General features: G+C 40.4%; 1 protein-coding gene across 1 annotated transcript in view; it reads left to right on the plus strand.

The window, feature by feature from the left end:
• The window catches only part of LOC134869998 (cadherin-2-like), an 83,331-nt gene extending 65,454 nt beyond the window's left edge, over positions 1-17,877 (plus strand). Inside the window, exons 13-16 of the mRNA XM_063891993.1 lie at positions 49-282; positions 4,544-4,683; positions 9,736-9,897; positions 14,659-17,877. Coding sequence (XP_063748063.1) covers positions 49-282; positions 4,544-4,683; positions 9,736-9,897; positions 14,659-14,865 — 743 coding nt within the window. The 3' untranslated portion in view covers positions 14,866-17,877. The remainder of the gene's footprint in view (positions 1-48; positions 283-4,543; positions 4,684-9,735; positions 9,898-14,658) is intronic.
• The last annotated feature ends 937 nt before the right edge of the window (positions 17,878-18,814 follow it).

The following is an 18,814-nucleotide window of genomic DNA, read 5'->3' on the forward strand; positions in this document are numbered from 1 at the left end:
CAACCGTGCCAATGATTTTCTCCATCTGTCCAACCTTCCATCATGTAGGCGAGTACGCCCAGCTCAGACTGAGGATTGGCACTCTGGCTAGCGGGATCTACGAGGTTCCCATCCTGATCACAGACTCTGGAAACCTGCCATTGTTCAACACGTCCTACCTGAGGGTCAAGGTCTGCCAGTGCGATCACCATGGAGACTGTGTGGACATGGAGCGAATCATCGCCGCTGGACTTGGCACCGGTGCCATCATCGCCATCCTCATCTGTATCATCATACTGTTAGGTGAGCCTCCAACATGCATAACATATGAATAATACATGTTTATAATTGTAAAGCTGACATCTTCGGTGACTATCTTACATTACAAAACATACTTGGTGTAGCAGGTACAGTGCATCAGTGGCTCAGTCTGTAGGGAATTGACTTGGGAACCAAAGTGTCAAAGTTTTTGACCAAAATGTGGATTGGTAGCTGGACAGGTGCCAGTACGCCAACTGGGAAATGCTGATATGCCCTTGAGCAAGAAACCAAACCCCCAAATGCTCCCCAGCCCCTAACCCTAACCCTGACCAAAGGCACCAAACCCCAACTGCTCCATGGCGGCAAATCATTGGATGGCAGCCTCTTGGCACCTCTCCACTAATAGATATGTATAGGTATGTATTTTTCGCCTATAAGAACAAACCTTATATTGACATTAAAGTGTTTCTTTATCCTAATCTTAGTCTATATCTACAGTCTCTGCGTCAGGCTGGAACATGCTCTACACAGTAAAGTGCGAACCCACTGGCCTGGAGCCTGGTTGTAAATGTACAAAGAGGTGTACGAGAAAAAAAAGGACCACTGTAGCCACAAAATTGAACACAAAGATGATTCAGAGTCAACAACTATGATGGCCCTACACCCACTCTTTGATGAAGTGAACTCACCTGCACACTGTAGTCAGACTCAATTATGCCCCTTCTTAAAAGTGGAGGATGTAAATAAAGACGAGGCCAAACTGTCAGTAAAAGGAACTGTCGTAACTGTCCAAAACATTGTTTAGAATCATCACCTCAAAAATACAATCCAACCCTAAAGTTGTTAACATCTATATGACAATATATAATGTCTCTCTGATTTTGTAAACAGCTTGTTCAACGTCAGGTAGGTTAGCAGGTTGAAATTTGTTCAGTGGCAAATGAAGTCAATATGGCTCATTCCCATGTGAGTCAATGGGAAAATGTATTTTTGGGCCCAATGACATCTCGGACTGACAGATAAGATATAGTAACACCTTTTGTCCACTACGAAGATGTGTCTTGAATTCTGGCGCACTTCCTGGGGGCTTGGTTGATGCCGACTTGCCGGTCGAGGGTTCAGTTACCCACTCCCAGTCCCCACCAGTTGGTTATGAACAGCACTTAATGTGTTTGCTGCTCCACACGAACGAGCAATGGCAGTTGACGTGGGAAAGGGGAGGGTGTGAACTCAGTGAGAACCCTAACACAGCCTGTAGGCTCCTTACGGCAAAATCTTGTCCCAGAATACCTTAGTATAGCTGCGGGAAAGAAAAGGAATACTTTTACTCATCCATTGTTGGCAGTTGTTATTAAAGGCAAGTAAATCAGCACCTTTGGTCCATTTTGTAGCTGCTGCCAGCACCTAGCATCAGTCACTGAGTGTTTGGTTAAGCATAGGTTTGCCATGGCAAAGGTCCCAGCTCTAATCCCAAGTGTGAATGTCGGGCCGGTTGCAGTTTTTCATGAAGTGTGTGCCTGTTAACAAGTCGCACTTGATGTGTTTGGACACTGGGCAGAGCCTTTTAGAGCTGCTTCCTCACTGTAATGATTCAAGGTGACATCGGGGTGGACAAACAGAGAAACTCAGCTCCTTCTGAGTGCTCATTTGGGAAAATAATAAATGATTATGTCCAAGTAATCATGCACTGGGGTTTACTGCATCAGGCATTCGATTTAAAGTGCATCAGCAGGACTGTTTAACAAAGGAAACCAAATGAAATGTGGTATCAATAGCTCAATTTCACTATTACAAATGTACTGCAGTGGGCTTCACAATCTGTACAGCAGACAGCACCCTGTGTCCTTAGAGATTTGATGAGTGGTAAGTACAAAAGAAGTACAGCCTCAGCCGGATGCACGCAAGGATTGCATCACATACTTAAAACAAGGAAAAGCTCTCAGGATGGAGCTCTGACTCATACAGGCTTTTTTTTTTCTTTTTTAGATCAAATCAAAGATGTTTGATAAGGCTATAGCAATAAAAGCACCTTTAGTAACTGAACTTTAAAAAAAATAACGGACCCAGTGCCAGAGCTCTGCCGGCTGTGCTGGCAGAAATATGATCAGTGTTACACTCAGGAAGGAAAATTTAGGATAGTGATGAAATCCAACTGTGCTAAAGGGGTCAAGTGTAGCGTTAAATGGAATTGCTGAATACAGATGAAGTGTCAGTTAAAAAGTGAGTGCCTAAAGAAGTTGAAGTATGCGTTGAAATTGTACAGGCTATGTATAGTACTACTTCAAAATGAAAGAGAAGGTATACAGTGGCACTTGACGTGTTACTTCTGATCAGAAACATTTTTCATGTTCCGTTCCTACCTGAAATTGCTAGAAAAGATTATTCAATTTTTCAAGGTTTTAAAAAGATTAAAACATTTTTCTGAGTGATTCATTGGTATGAATGTTGCAGTGTTTAAAACCCTCTTCTTTGTTTGGTCCACATTTATTGAAAGCTATAGAGCAGCATGTTTCTTTAATAAATGATTTTCTGAGACTTTTCTATTCAAACATTTGACTGTTGCTATGGCACCACTATCAGCAGGTGTGTTAAATGTTGGACACTTTAGTTCATGGAGAGTTTGAAGAAAGAGGAGGAGGAACAGAGACAACCGAAGCCCTCAGACCAGGCTCATTTGGGGGCTGTTATGGTGTCTGGCACAAGCTGTTATTTTAGAAAGATTGGATGAGTTAATTGTTGACTCTCAAACATCCTCCCCTTTTGGTTTCACTGAAAAGTGTGACTAATGGTGATGAGTCATTCCTCAAATCAACCTCTAGGGATTGTATCGGTATTACTAAGGTTTTAACTCTGTGTCCATTAGATACAACGGTTACCGAACACATGCACAGCTTCTATCATAAATCACGTTATTACCATCAAAGATTCATTTGATTCATTACATTCACCAGTTGTCTTGAAGAGCTGTGTGCTTCCGTTCTATAAAATACACAATCCCATACCATCAGATGTAAGTTGTTGTTTAGCTTCAACTATGTTTGTCTACATACATGTTGAGGACATACAATTGGCATTGCAGTTGTGATACATATTTAGCATTAATCATTGTAGAGCATATTCTTAAAACTTGCTGAATAAAATATTGGTCTACAAATATCAGCAACATTGTGATTTAGTAAGTGGGATGTGTTTCAGGTGTTCAAAAGTTGAACAATGTAGAGATATGTTTGCCATTACAAATCGAAATGTTATATCTTGTGGTGTTTAAGAGCACCCTTTTTGACTTGAGATCACTAAAAGGAGGAGTTGAGTCAAGGTGGGATTTTCAAACCTCAGCCAGTTTTTATTTTATTTTTTATTTTTTTTTACCTGAAGTGGAGTGGTGTTCAAGATAAATAGCAAAAGAAAAGAACGAATGAACATTATCCTCTTTCAATTCTTCAGGTTAATCTTGAAAAATGCAATGGCCGTCCACCAATGAATCTGTCTCATCCATTCAGCATAATGTCCGGTCCGCTACACATTCTCCTGCTTTTTAAATATTAACTTACAAAGAGATTTTAAAATGCTTTTTTTGATGTGATAATAATTGTATTACTTACTACATATGACTAACTGAAGCGACAATGATACAACTTAAAGAACGGCTGCACTGATCAAGGTTTTCTGTAACCATTCAAGACTGTTGACATTTTCTTTTTCATTAACCAGTCTTTAATCACTCCCAGAGCCCATGCTGTGTTTCTGTTAGCTACTTCCTGTCTGTCTTCTTCTCTGTCTCAAACTTTTTTCCTTCTCTTTTTTCTTGTTCTTCTTTTTCTTTTTTCTTTGCTAGGGTCAATTTAGAAGTATCCTAAAGAGTTTTTTTTATTGATGAAAACAAATGTGTTTTTGATGACATTCAACTGACAGGACTTCTTTCTGCGGATTGATATGACTGCACGTGGTCTCTTGATCAGAGCTTCCTTAGCAACTTAGGATTCTACTATCGAGAAATAACAGACCTCTGTAAGTCCAAATTGACCAATCAGAATGTAGAGTCAGGTGACTTGCTGAGTAATGGCCACAATTTGAGCAGTTTGCTATTAATAATCTAAACCCAGATGAAGATTCTGGCCTCTGAAAAAGCCCCAAGATGTTGACGTGCACAGAACATATTTGGCTTGTTGACTTGCTAGTGGAGCTGTGGGATGTTTGGTTTTGTTCTTTCTCAGGCTCCTTTGGAAGCCTGTCAAGACCCAGCGTGTGGTCGATTGTGTTGAGTAAGAGTGACATTAAACACTGTGCTTGGCTTGTCTTGCAGTGCTGGTGCTGATGTTTGTGATGTGGATGAAGAGGAGGGATAAGGAGCGCCAGGCCAAGCAGCTCCTCATCGACCCAGAGGACGATGTCCGCGACAACATCCTGAAATATGACGAGGAGGGAGGGGGAGAGGAGGACCAGGTACACACACACACACACACACACACACACACACATACACACACTAAAAATGTTTTAAAATAGCAGTTTTTGGGGGTTTCCCTTAATGCCAGCGAGGTTTGTTACAGGAATTGTCGTCAAGCTGCTCTTACTGTACTCAAACACTCATATTCTCAGTAACAATCCAAACAGTAAATACACATAATGTTGCCACACAGACACACACTCTTGCCTCTGAACAGTTTTAAATCATCTGTCCTGCGGCTAAGATTAAGTGTACTACAAAAGAGGACCTAGAAACAGGATTAATTGCTTTCTGTTGGAGAACAATTTCCTGTGTCCCTCCTCTCAACTCCTCGGCTGGTGCCAAGCACATAAGCTGCTTCACACGGGAAAAATGCTTAACCCTCATATCTCCAGCAGACTAGACGACACGCTTTACTTTTCACAGCAGCAGCTTGTTACGGTGGATGTAAAAAGGAAAGGAGTTACACAGTATATTTTTATCCATACACAGCTGTTCCTGCAAGTACAGACACCCTTAACCTCTATGAATATAATTTCAACCATCGGAGTCTGTAATTCATAAACAAAGTTACACAAAATAGCCTTTTAAGGGGTAAGAGTATTACTTAGGTAGCTTGGAATTGAATAACCTTTTGGAACTCAAATGGGTCACCCCTTTTGTTGGTTAAACTTAGAATAAACATTATCAACATTCTATAGTGTTTCTTCAATTTGTAAGGTAGGATTTAATGAACCTGTCTCATTAAATCCTATAATTGAATGTAAGAACTGAAGATTTTTTCAAACGTAGTCAAATTTGTATTGGCACTCTTTTCCAAATGACAGTTAATGGAAGAGGGTAAACATTCATAAAGGCGACCTGTTGTGAACAACTTTAAATGTATTGTTACAAATACAATAAAGGCTGAACTAAGTGATTATATGGCCACATAATGTTATTACCTTCCTGAGTCTTTAATTTCCAAATAATGCTATAAATAATGAAACTCCACTTCCAGAAAGTAGAGGCTGACTTTGGATATCCATCCATCCAGCTGTTAATAAGCTGTCATACTGTAACGCAGTGCAGACTCATTAAATAAGTACTTTTGTCTTATCATACACAATTAACAATAAAATAATTGAATTAATATAATAGCATAACTTTGTGGAAGGAAATACTTTTCAAAACGCAGCAACACACACTCAAACATAAGAATAATGTTGATAGTTTACAGGCTAAACATGCACAACTCCTGGTATAAAGCAGTTATTTAGATCAATTCTTTAAAGAAGTAAAGAGTCCTAACCAAAAGGACATAATTCTATCAGGTCTTTGTAAGTATAGAAATACAAGAAGACACACGCAGCATTTATTTTCTCTGCAGGGCCCTCAGCGTCTCTTGTGAGAAAAGTATTTTGTCGGGCTCCATTGTTGTGAACAAAGCCCAAGGTCAGTCTCCAGCAGGCTGTTAATGTCCTGAAAAGGCTGCTTTAGTCGATATCCCTGGAGACCAGAGAGCAAGAAAAAGGTTCCTGGATGGTTGCTGCAATGACTCAGACACTACCATTCAACAAGAACAGATCAGAGGCCGTGACACACACACTTCCCCTCGGCAGGCTCACTCTGCTGATGTGTGAGAGAAAGGGAAAGAGGCACTGTGGTGTAAGTAGATGCTAAATAAAAAGCATTTGAGGGGGTTTACTTCTTTCTTAGAACGGAAGGTGTGGGAGAAATTATAATTGTTGCATCGGAGGGGGATAAGTAGGTATTGTCTTTGTTCCATGTCGTCCTAGTAATGTTTTGTGTTAAGAGCTTCGTGCCGTCCTGTGATTTTTACAGCCATCTATACAATGGTTTATTAGGATTTGGAAATGTATCTTTATTTTTATTTGAGCTTGAATTTTGAATTACCAGCAGCCCAATGTCTTTTCAATTTGAAATGTGTGAAGTTGAATTAATGGTTTAGGACAGTGCGGGGTCACAATGCATAATACTCACTTTTTTAGTAACAGTATAAGTTATATTGGTATACATACTGTAAGGACTAAAAATGTAGTCCAGTCTTTTGCAGATTGTCATTAATCAAGTAATTATCTAACTTATAATCAGTAACATGTAGAAATAAAAGCCACAATTTACTAAATCCTGCCAAACCATTAATTGTCTTTACATCATTGCATAATTGCATCAGGGCTTGTCATATTTGTGGCAATTCAGAGTTTAAAGTGGATTCCTATTTGGCTACAGTATGGTCCCCACCATTACGTATTTTATGCATTTAATTATATGATGTTTTCAATGATAGCTGTACACTGTTGGATTTTGAGTGAAAGTCCCTATCACCAGCAAATTACCACACAGATTTAAGTAGAGTAAAACAACTCATCCACCTGAAAATACAGTAGGTCAGATCTGTGCAGTGACATAAGTATAATGAAGGTCATCTGAACTTTCCTTTTAAGATTTTCACTATGCTGTGGTCTAGGTTAGGGGAAGCGTCAAAGCTGCATGGAGAGATTTCTGGCTTTCACTGGTTTGTTCCACCAGCTTTAGAGAAAAAATCATCTGTAAATGATAGGATCTTGTCTCTTTTTTTTTTGCCTTTACTTTTCACCAAACACACAGGAAGTGTGGTTGAGACAAATAAATGAAATGCAATAGGAAGTCATGTAGAATAATGTGGGATTCTATTCAGTTGTTTCCAATTATTGTGTCAATCCACTGAAATGTAGTATTGCCCTACCATCATGTCTCTTCTTTGTGACTAAGTAGGCTACCTAGCTGAATTGACTCTGCTTCAGCTGTACTAGCCTAAGCTAATATTGAAGCTAAAATGGTGAACTTCACATTGAACAGATGTTTAACCCTCAGAATGCTAACAGTGTCATTGTAAATACAGTGGGGCAAAAAAGTATTTAGTCAGCCACCAATTGTGCAAGTTCTCCCATTTAAAAAGATGAGAGAGGCCTGTAATTTTCATCATAGGTACACTTCAACTATGAGAGACAGAATGAGAAAAAAAAATCCAGGAAATCACATTGTAGGATTTTTAATGAATTAATTGGTAAATTCTTCTGTAAAATAAGTATTTGGTCACCTACAAACAAGCAAGATTTCTGGCTCTCACAGACCTGTAACTTCTTCTTTAAGAGGCTCCTCTGTCCTCCACCCGTTACCTGTATTAATGGCACCTTTTTGAACTCGTTATCAGTATAAAAGACACCTGTCCACAACCTCAAACAGTCACACTCCAAACTCCACTATGGCCAAGACCAAAGAGCTGTCAAAGGAGACCAGAGACAAAATTGTAGACCTGCACCAGGCTGGGAAAACTGAATCTGCAATAGGTAAGCAGCTTGGTGTGAAGAAATCAACTGTGGGAGCAATTATTAGAAAATGGAAGACATACAAGACCACTGCTAATCTCCCTCAATCTGGGGCTCCACGCAAGATCTCACCCCGTGGGGTCAAAATGATCACAAGAACGGTGAGGAAAAATCCCAGAACCACACGGGGGGACCTAGTGAATGACCTGCAGAGAGCTGGGACCAAAGTAACAGAGGCTACCATCAGTAACACACTACGCCGCCAGAGACTTAAATCCTGCAGTTCCAGACGTGTCCCCCTGCTTAAGCCAGTACATGTCCAGGCCCGTCTGAAGTTTGCTAGAGGGCATTTGGATGATCCAGAAGAGGATTGGGAGAATGTCATATGGTCAGATGAAATCAAAATAGAACTTTTTGGTAAAAACTCAACTCGTCGTGTTTGGAGGAGAAAGAATGCAGAGTTGCATCCAAAGAACACCATACCTACTGTGAAGCATGGGGGTGGAAACATCATGCTTTGGGGCTGTTTCTCTGCAAAGGGACCAGGACGACTGATCCGTGTAAAGGAAAGAATGAATGGGGCCATGTATCGTGAGATTTTGAGTGAAAACCTCCTTCCATCAGCAAGGGCACTGAAGATGAAGCGTGGCTGGGTCTTTCAGCATGACAATGATCCCAAACACACCGCCAGGGCAACGAAGGAGTGGCTTCGTAAGAAGCATTTCAAGGTCCTGGAGTGGCCTAGCCAGTCTCCAGATCTCAACCCCATAGAAAATCTTTGGAGGGAGTTGAAAGTCCGTGTTGCCCAGCGACAGCCCCATAACATCACTGCTTTAGAGGAGATCTGCATGGAGGAATGGGCCAAAATACCAGCAACAGTGTGTGAAAACCTGGTGAAGACTTACAGAAAACGTTTGACCTCTGTCATTGCCAACAAAGGGTATATAACAAAGTATTGAGATGAACTTTTGTTATTGACCAAATACTTATTTTCCACAATCATTTGAAAATAAATTCATTAAAAATCCTACAATGTGATTTCCTGGATTTTTTTTCTCATTCTGTCTCTCATAGTTGAGGTATACCTATGATGAAAATTACAGGCCTCTCTCATCTTTTTAAATGGGAGAACTTGCACAATTGGTGGCTGACTAAATACTTTTTTGCCCCACTGTATGTTAGCATAATTTCAGTATCATTGTAAATATGTAATTATACTTTCAGTGTCATTGTAAATATGTTAGCATAATTTCAGTATCATTGTAAATATGTAAGCATACTTTCAGTGTCATTATGAGCCTGTCAAGATGCTAACAGTGTCATTGTGAAAACATTTTGATTCTAACAGTCTCATTGTTTGCATGTTAGCATACAAACAGTGTCATTATGTGCCTGATAGCATGCTAACAGTTTCACTGTGAGCATGGAAGCAGGCTGATATTAGCATTAAGCCCACTGCAGCCTCACATTATTAAACCATGCTGCAGACTCTTGTTGCTAGTATGCTTCACCTTGAAGGGGTATTTACCATCAATCAGTCGTTTTTCATCGTGATTCCTTTGCTTTTCAGTCCAGCTACGCTGACTAATAAACAGAAAGGCAAGAAAGATGTCCTCATAATTAATTGAGGGGCTGTATATAATTGGTAACTTATCTGATGTGGCTGTATAAATAAAATGACCTTAACTTGCTGACTGTAATAGCAACATGTAAATGATTGGTTTTGTGTGTGTTTAGGACTACGACCTGAGTCAGCTTCAGCAGCCTGATGCCCTGGAGCCAGAGTGTATCAAGGTGGGGATCAGACGAATGGATGAGAGGCCCCTCCACCATGACCACCAGTACCCTATCCGCTCTGCTGCCCCCCACCCAGGAGATATTGGAGGGTTCATCCACGAGGTACAGACCAAACCGGCTGTGTTTGTGTTGGACCAATAATAATTCAAACCTATGTGGTGATATATTTGTGTAAAACGTTGTTCTGAATAGGCAAGAGGATGGTGTCCATCCTCAATAACCGAGTTACAATCTGGTGGCCCAGATTACATTGTGGTGTTGGCACATACACTTCTTAGGACAGAAAGTGATGAATCACTAACAGAGTGAAAAGCAAACTGTCTGCTCGGCAGCAGTAAGCAAACTGGATTTTCCAACATTAGAACTTTTGCTTCTCTCATCTCTTGTTCTATCCTTTGGTATAAAGCATCAAAGACTGGCTGGGATGTGTGCAGTTTACCTCATCACCTTTCAGGATTTAGTGATATTGAAGTTCAAACTGATTTTTCAAACCAAACCCCTTGTAGCTATTCAGAGCTTCCAGCATGGGAACTAACCCACTTTAACAGTCAAAGACTTAATTCTAATTGAAACAGAATGCAATGCCTTATCCACAGGCATAGAAGTCTTCATGCAAATTGATTCAGATTTAAAGACATACTGGTACAGGTTCAGTCGTGTTGTCCTGGTATTAAATAAAACAGTATCAGTGTCGTATCAGTGATGTATATGTGGTTGGAAGGAGCGTGCACACTAACAGAAGACACTAGTTTGTTTAACAAACACACATGAGGGAGTGAGAGGCAGAGAAACGCTGAGCACACCGTCTGTAATTCTTAATTAGCTTTGCCAGCGGTCAGGATTAGCCTGGCACAGCCGGGCTACCTGGCTGGAGGTAAATCCTTTGAGTTTAGTTAATCCAACAGTCACCAGCTCCTTAAAGGGACAGTGTGTCACTGTGCTTCATTCTTCTTACTTTATAGTTGACATTCAATACTATCGCTAGTGTTGTTGGTTCCCATTGCACAGACCACAGTCAAGTAAACATGTTGTGCCGGAACAGGAAATGACATCTTAACGCAGGAATGCTGCTATCATTTTTCTAGGAAGGGCATGAGAGTGTGTTCATTTGGACTGTCAGAACTTGGCTGTTGTTAAATTATGGGCAGCCAAAATCTGATATCTGTTGGCATTGTTTGATCTTTAAATGTTAGTTTTAATGCTCTGGGCACAGATTCCTTAAAGAAAGAAATATATCCAACATTATTCAGTACAAAGCAGGGGTCATTAAGGAGCATTCACTTTTTGGTAAGACATGTGATCACACCAAGTCTGAAGCCAGGTGTGAAGCCTCTACCTGGTTCTCATCTCTTTTCAACAGCTCTTAGTAGTTTTGATGCAGTACATTGTGGAGATCAGAATAAGAGCGGACAATCTTTGCTCAAAGATTATTGGACATTTAATTTCATTTAATAATATCTTATATGTTATCTTTGGTTTCACAATCTTACTTATTTTGCTTATGTAAATATTAAAATTTGATCATTTATTGCAATTTTTATTCCATTCTAAAATAACATTTCTAATCTCCACCTGGTATAAATGAAGTATTTCTCATTCTGGTTCTAATCTAAAAAAAAACTCCACACATCTGTCCAGTTCATGGTACTGTTGGCGAGTATGTGGGAAAGTAGAAAATTGGCCAAACTGACATAATTATGTCTAAAATTCCAGTAATACTCCCACATGGGTTCAGCCTGTATTAGAATATGTGTCAGTGCTATTCAACAGCGCTGTTCAAGGCTTGTGTAAAGCATTACACTCAGATGGATTAACACGACTGAACTCTTCCTTTAACAGGCCTGATGACTGTCATCACATCTTGATTAGTGGGTCATTTCAAGCATGAACACTTATTATTATACATGCAGCCGATGCATGTCACTCTCTGTGTGCTTGCTGCTTCCATATTATGTGTGTGTGTGTGTGTGTGTGTGTGTGTGTGTGTGTGTGTGTGTGTGTGTGTGTGTGTGTGTGTGTGTGTGTGTGTGTGTGTGTGTGTGTGTGTGTGTGTGTGTGTGTGTGTGTGTCTTTTGGTAGGGCTGCATAAAGACATCTGCCAAGCAGAGCTATGAATAATGAGCGGGAGCTGTCAGACATGGCAGGCTGATCTAGACAGCTTAATCCTGCAGACATGACAAGCTGATGCTCCTCGTCCCGCGTTAATTCCCTCCTCCCACTGAGTGACAGGAGTGTCTTCACTCTGACAACAGACGCGACCCACAAAACATTTCCATTTACCATTTTGAGCTCAGACTAGACGAATAAAACACACAGAGCAAGAATTTTAAGATTTCTTTTTGTCTTTGAAACAACTCAAAGCGCAAATACATCAGTAGTCAGACCATTCACGCACATTTTCTGTCAGTTATACACTGTACACTGGTGGCAGAGCATTCCTTACTAGGTGCCACCTACACAGGGCCAGGTATCGAACCCCTGACCTACCCAAGCCATAGCTGCTGTGTATTGTCCTATAGTAATAGTGTGTGTGTGTGTGTGTGTGTGTGTGTGTGTGTGTGTGTGTGTGTGTGTGTGTGTGTGTGTGTGTGTGTGTGTGTGTGTGTGTGTGTGTGTGTGTGTGTGTGTGTGTGTGTGTGTGTGTGTGTTGGTAGTGGTTTTCTGCTGTAATCTGGTGAATCTCCTCCTGGAGAGGCAGCATGTGACCCAAATCCTCCTCTCTTTCACAGTATGCTCCTCCATAATCCTCCTTCTCCCCAGAACTCCCTACCATCCATCTAACCCCTTCACACACACGCACACACACACACACACACACACACACTCGCGCACACACAAACACACACACACACACACACACATAAATTAACACAACCTCTTTGCTTAACACTCAATCACTCTTATTTATAATTACACGTAGGCATTCGTCATATTCTACGCTTTTAGCATTTATATCTATGCAGTGTATGATTCGCTCTGCAGTTAAATTGACAAAACCCTGTTTGGCATGGACTGTCTATGCCACTGTGTTGAGTTTCTTCCTGGATGTCAAACAATAGCCACTGAAACTGATCTGATCATGTTTGTGTTGGATTTAATAGATGTGGCATGGATAAAAAAGGCCCTATTATACTTATTTGTGTTTTTCCCTGTCCTGTAGTGTGTTATATAGCTAACCAATCAGAGCAGACTGGGCTCTGGTTTCAGACAGAGGGTGAAAAGAGGTGCTGCAGCACAGACAGTATGAGAAGAATAAAGAGCTTTTTGAACATTAAAGCATGGAGACATGTCACAAAATACAAATATGAACCTGAAAAAAAGAGCATTATATGTCCTTTCTAAATGCAGAAGTTTAAACCAGCCTGTTCTGATCTCAGCGCTGCACACTCGTGCTTGTGCAGGGTGGCAGTAAGGGGACCGTAAAGGTTACAGAGACTGGCTTCTGATTGGAGGGTTGACATTTTCAGTTTCTTTGAGAAGTGAACCGCTTTCAGATGTTCAGATGGGTCAGGCAAGGTTTCAGGGTTTAACATAAGTCTTACTCTGCTCTGCTTTAGAATGAAAGCATGAACACAGGTTTCTATAAAACCCTGAGCTTTACTATACAGTTCCTATAGAAATATGATAGGATTACTGTAATCCTGCACTAGATATCGTCAGACTCTTGTAGCTCGCTCGACCATAAATTCTGCTTTTCTCAGACATACTCTTAGAGTGCTGGATCTGGCGCTGTCATGTGGAAAATCTTCTGCAGTGTCCATTTTTTTAATCGGGTGGCCTGCCTGGCAAATATTTGATACAATGTCCTCTGGTTTAGAAGTGATGAGGATGGAACTCACAGGATAACATAAGTCTGCTTTGAATGATCTACCCCACATCAAACGCAGCATGTGTGAAGCTTTCATCTGCAGCACTTTGAACAGCTGGTGATGTGTAGTCACCGTTAACCAACAGCAGACTAAGTACCTTCAAAATGTGTGGATTTACTGTAGAAAACCCTTCTCTGATCAATTTTGAGCCTTATTCTCCAAACTAGGTAGTAAAATATTTGCATATAGTTGCATATAAGTCGTAATCGGATTACTTTTAAACATTTTTTAAAAAAGGTATTACTAGCAGGATAACAGTGTCTAAATTACAAATACGCGACCACCAGTGTGTGTGAGCTTTACTGTGTGTATCAAACTAAAACAGAGCATTTTCTGTCAGCTCAGATTTCATTTCTGCTTTTTTAAACTGTAGTATGTGCTCATGTGTTTCATTGTTGGTGTATCGGCTACTGTAGGTTTTCCCCTACATAAAATCTCTGGGCAGAGGACACATTTTTGATGTTGAATATCTGGTTTCTTTTTTTCTAATGTCACATTGTTCTGTTATCTTACTTTGAAGTTAAAGCCATCATATTAATATTCCTTATCTCTTTTATTTATCTGTTTTGCATTTGATATTGAGTCAATCAGATGAAAACAGTAACAAATGTTCCCATTTGTTACAGCTCGGCTCATATGCTGCAAAGAAATGGGACACCAGACGAGTTTACGGCCATATTTATTTACAATATAAAAATACTTAGCAAACCTAAAACCAATGTGAAATTCAGTCATCAGGTGTGTATGCATGCATGGGTGTGGGATATTGGGTGCCAAAACAGCAGCTGTGTTCTAAAAAGAGTGAAGGCCACAGTGTGGGATGGTGTGGGGCTTTTTATCCGAGCCACCCAGGTGTGGCTCATCAGGCTAATGACTTGAACACCTGTGTCCCAAATGAGAGCCAGCATGCAGGGAACACACACAGAAAGGGAACTATTTATTATAATGGAATGCATTTTTCAGTAACCCTCCCAACCCTGTTGTTTCTCTCCAGGGCCTGAAGGCGGCAGACAACGACCCCACCGCCCCCCCATACGACTCCCTGCTGGTGTTTGACTACGAAGGCAGCGGCTCCACCGCCGGCTCCCTCAGCTCCCTGCACTCTTCCTCAAGCTGCAGCGATCAGGACTATGACTACCTCGGCGACTGGGGGCCCCGCTTCCGCAAACTGGCCGACCTCTACGGCGGAGGGGATGATTAGCACCTTAAACAACCACCCTCCATACCCCATCCTAAGCTCAGGTTTGGTGGGTGGGGTTAAACGAGAGAGGATAATGGGTGAACATGAGTTATGGATCTGCACTTCTGTATTACCAAGAGACAGCTTGCTGACGAAGGTGGACGACACTAGGGACCATTCTGACTCCCGGCTGAGCAAGGCCTGGCACCGGATAGCATTCAGGCTAACGGACGTTATAATGTTAGCCCCTGAGCTAACGAAATGTGAGCAGCCAGATGAGTGCGCCCAGAGGGATGCTGTCTCTAAAGAGCTACAACAGCCATGCTACAGACGCTCACTTAACACTTGAATCTCACAGTACAGGAGCACTGGGGTCAAATGTGCCTTTTTGTACATTTTTTCTTTTTCGATTGTGTTCAGTCTCGACTCTGCTTTAAAGCTCCCAATGTTTTGCGAAGGCAGCTGGAGGAGCAATTTGCCATGATAATGACCGTGTGTGTGTTTGAATTGCACCTCGTTACTTGTATGTATGTGAGAGTGTGTGTGAGTCATTTCCACAGAGACACACTGGATGAACACTATAAAAGGTTATGTTATGGGACAATGGAGGATCCTGCCAGCAAAAAACATGGCTCTACTGTACAGCTCTGGGTGTGTAGCTCTCAATGAAATATATATATTCTTCACCAATTAGTTACATACTCACGATTCCTTTCCAATCACTGAAGCTTATCTTGGCTGTTGTCATTCCAAATATAAGGCGATGGAACAACTTTCCACCTTTTCTTGCCAGCATAAACAGCTCTGGAATGAATGTGACTGACTGCCCGTGTTATCAAAGCCGCCCAAGATCAGAATATTTAATATCCTCTCTGCGTCCCCCACACTGATTTTTCTCCTCCAACATCATGTCTAAGCTTTGATGGAAGTGCTCTCAAGAATGCCTCCGCTGTTTTTGTATCACTCTTCTCAGATAATCCTGCACATTTAGTTGCACAACATATTAGGTTATTTTCCGACCCTGGGAGGTTAATACAAACAGAAAAGGGTATTTTTAGTGCAGTTTAAATATTATGGTTAATTCCTTGCTGCCCTTTCAGAAATGGGACATTTAAATGGAATGTATTTTAGCCTATTTGCCAGATTACAAAGTAGAAAAGCAAAGTGATGCAAGATAAAGTGATGAAATATGATTTCCATTTATGTTGTGCAGATAAAAGAAAGCAAAACCAGCAACACAGAGTCAAGGCTAAAAGCAAAGAAAACTTAATTAAAAACATTTAAACCAATTTTCATGTGGAGAAAAGATAAGATCAATGGAATGAGAAAAATATTAAGAGAGAAAATGAATTGAGGTATGAGTTGTATTACCAGATTGTTATGTTCGTCTGAAGAACAGGTGCGGAACAGAATATAAATGACTAAGACCAGAATGTGAAACAACCCATGAGCTAAACTAGCTAAACTGGGGCTTTATTATTTGGAGCCATCTGGAGATTTTTTTTTTGCGAGAAGGTTGTTTTGACAATTTCCTTCCAGATTCTGCATGGGTATTCATATTCCCTGGAGCATAAAAACAAAGATGAATCATTCAAGTTTTATTAAGTTGAATTACATGTATATCGTATGTGATGTACTGTGCAAATAACAGCTGAACATGTGCTTCTAAGTCTGTCAGTATGAACCCTGAATTTTCTCTCTAGCATGTTATGGCTGTCGCTATCACATCAACACAAATCCATTTAAGGTTGACACGCCAACGCACAAAGTTGCACACATTGTAAGGTAATCCCACAGAACAACTTAAAGTAACAATATCCCAGAGCAGCTGTGTCATGATCTACACGGCTTTGACACCAAATGGAAGGTTTGTTTACATTGAACTCTCAGTCAATACTCGGGAGGAAGAAACAAGCAAACGACTCCATCTCCAGCTCTATATTACAAAATGTAAACAACACATGACTGCCAAAGGCTACGGCTGTAACAAAAACAGAAGGAACTCATCATTATTATATCTGCACTGGTCTTCAAAGTATTTGATCAGGGAAAAGGGGATAGCAACCTATCCAGGTACGTTCCTTCTATGTCATGGCCATGCCCCTTTTTGGCTGCTAACCAAATATCTGGTAACATTTGACTAATAGTAAATACAGATTTTGAGAACTTCCACCAGTCAGATAATAAATAATTAGGATAACAAGCACCATTTTATCTACACAGAACCCAAATATGATGATGAGGAAGGCAATTATACATTGTCATTGGGGGATTGTTGATAGGCATTAATATGGTAAAATGAATAGACTGTCAGTCTGCCACTGGACGAGTGGCAGGCAGCATGTACACTTGGGATTTGCTTAACTTGTCAGTATTTCACACTGAAATGCAGCATCTAAATTCACTACTTTGACTTTTAACATTACAACGGTTTACTTTGACGTTGACCTCATTAGCATAATTTAGACGATTTTCCCACAGACGTACAGGCTTCAGGCCTCTCTGTGGAGGCCTGAAGCCTGATATCGTTAACCATCGTTTTTTTCTAAGTTAAAGTGAAGGAAATTGTTCTTTGGGATTTTGAGGCAGACTTTGGTGGAACCCAGAGCCGTACAGAAGAGCTGCATATTTGTTTGCCAGTTTGGTGTTCCAAAGCTTGTGAGAAGACGTGTACAGTAATGCTAGACTTTAGATAGAACTTCTGTTTTTTGTTTTGCTTTTATCACAATGTAACTTATGCAGCTGATCGCTAATAAAGGGAGACTTCAGTCCTTGTTTTTGTAGCAAAAATTCTTCTTACTCTGCTGTGGTGGATTAAATACAAAAAAGGCAATGTTACTTTTGTCTGCTGATGGTTTGCCTTAGTGTTCTCTGGTACTCTCAAAATGGCTACTCACTGTAACCTGAAATATGTACAGATTGTATTTTTTTCTCTTGTTGTTCTTTTGGCTGTTGTCTCGGAAAATGACATGCTAATATCCTGAATCCTTGTATATGTGTAATTTGGATTACAAATTAAAACGTTTTTGCATGTTTTTATCTTTTTATTATGAGAAAACAGTATTTTTCGGATCTTTTGCAAATGAGTTCAACCCCAGTCACACACACAACACCATTCAGTAATCTAACCCCCTCACCTCTTCGTTAGCGGTGTGGGACAAGGGGTGTTCATATGAGATAAAAATTCAAAAGTACATATCTGGAATCTAGTTTTGTAATTCTCATAAGCGAGAATAACACACAGCCTTCTTTTAAGGGTTAAAGCAGCATTCATTGAATTGTGGCCACTTGGGAGCAGCAGAACACACTGTACACCACATTGACATATTATCCACCAACTCCTGAGAGGCGCCACCAGAGACCACGTTGATGAGAGCTGTGAGACTCAACCAGAACAGTGCAATCAGGTTCATCCACAAAATGTTGTTGAACTGAAAAGTTGGTGATAATTCTCTGTAGGTTTAGCACTAGTGACTTTTCAAATCACACAATGTCATTTGATCCATTGTGAATGTTAAAATATAAATGCAGCTTTAAAAACCTTTAAATGTGTTCATACTTCTATCATCAAGTAAATAAAATGGTAGCTATTGGAGAAGTATCTTTCAGTATCTCAAGTATTTCAAACATAAGGGCAACTTAAAAATGTTGTTCACACAAGCTAAAGAGATTTAAACCTAATGTTCTTCAACGTAATATATGTCAGTAAATACCCCATTTTTGTAAGTTGAAAATGGCGGTTGCTAACAAGTGACTAATGAAACGACTAAATGTTACGCTAACATAAGCCGCCATTAGCTTAGCAGTGGTGATATGCAGCCATGTGACTGAGATGCTGTTTGTCTCTATCCTAGCTTCTTACTTTGGCTATTGTGTTTATGCTTTGACATTAAAAAAAGAGCTGTTGAGATTATCCTGCTGAACACAACCTGTAAAGTATGATAGATGTGTGTTTGCCGCAAAGCTTATT

This window comes from Eleginops maclovinus, chromosome 9 (assembly GCF_036324505.1).
Source record: "Eleginops maclovinus isolate JMC-PN-2008 ecotype Puerto Natales chromosome 9, JC_Emac_rtc_rv5, whole genome shotgun sequence".
Classification (NCBI taxonomy): Eukaryota; Metazoa; Chordata; class Actinopteri; order Perciformes; family Eleginopidae; genus Eleginops; species Eleginops maclovinus.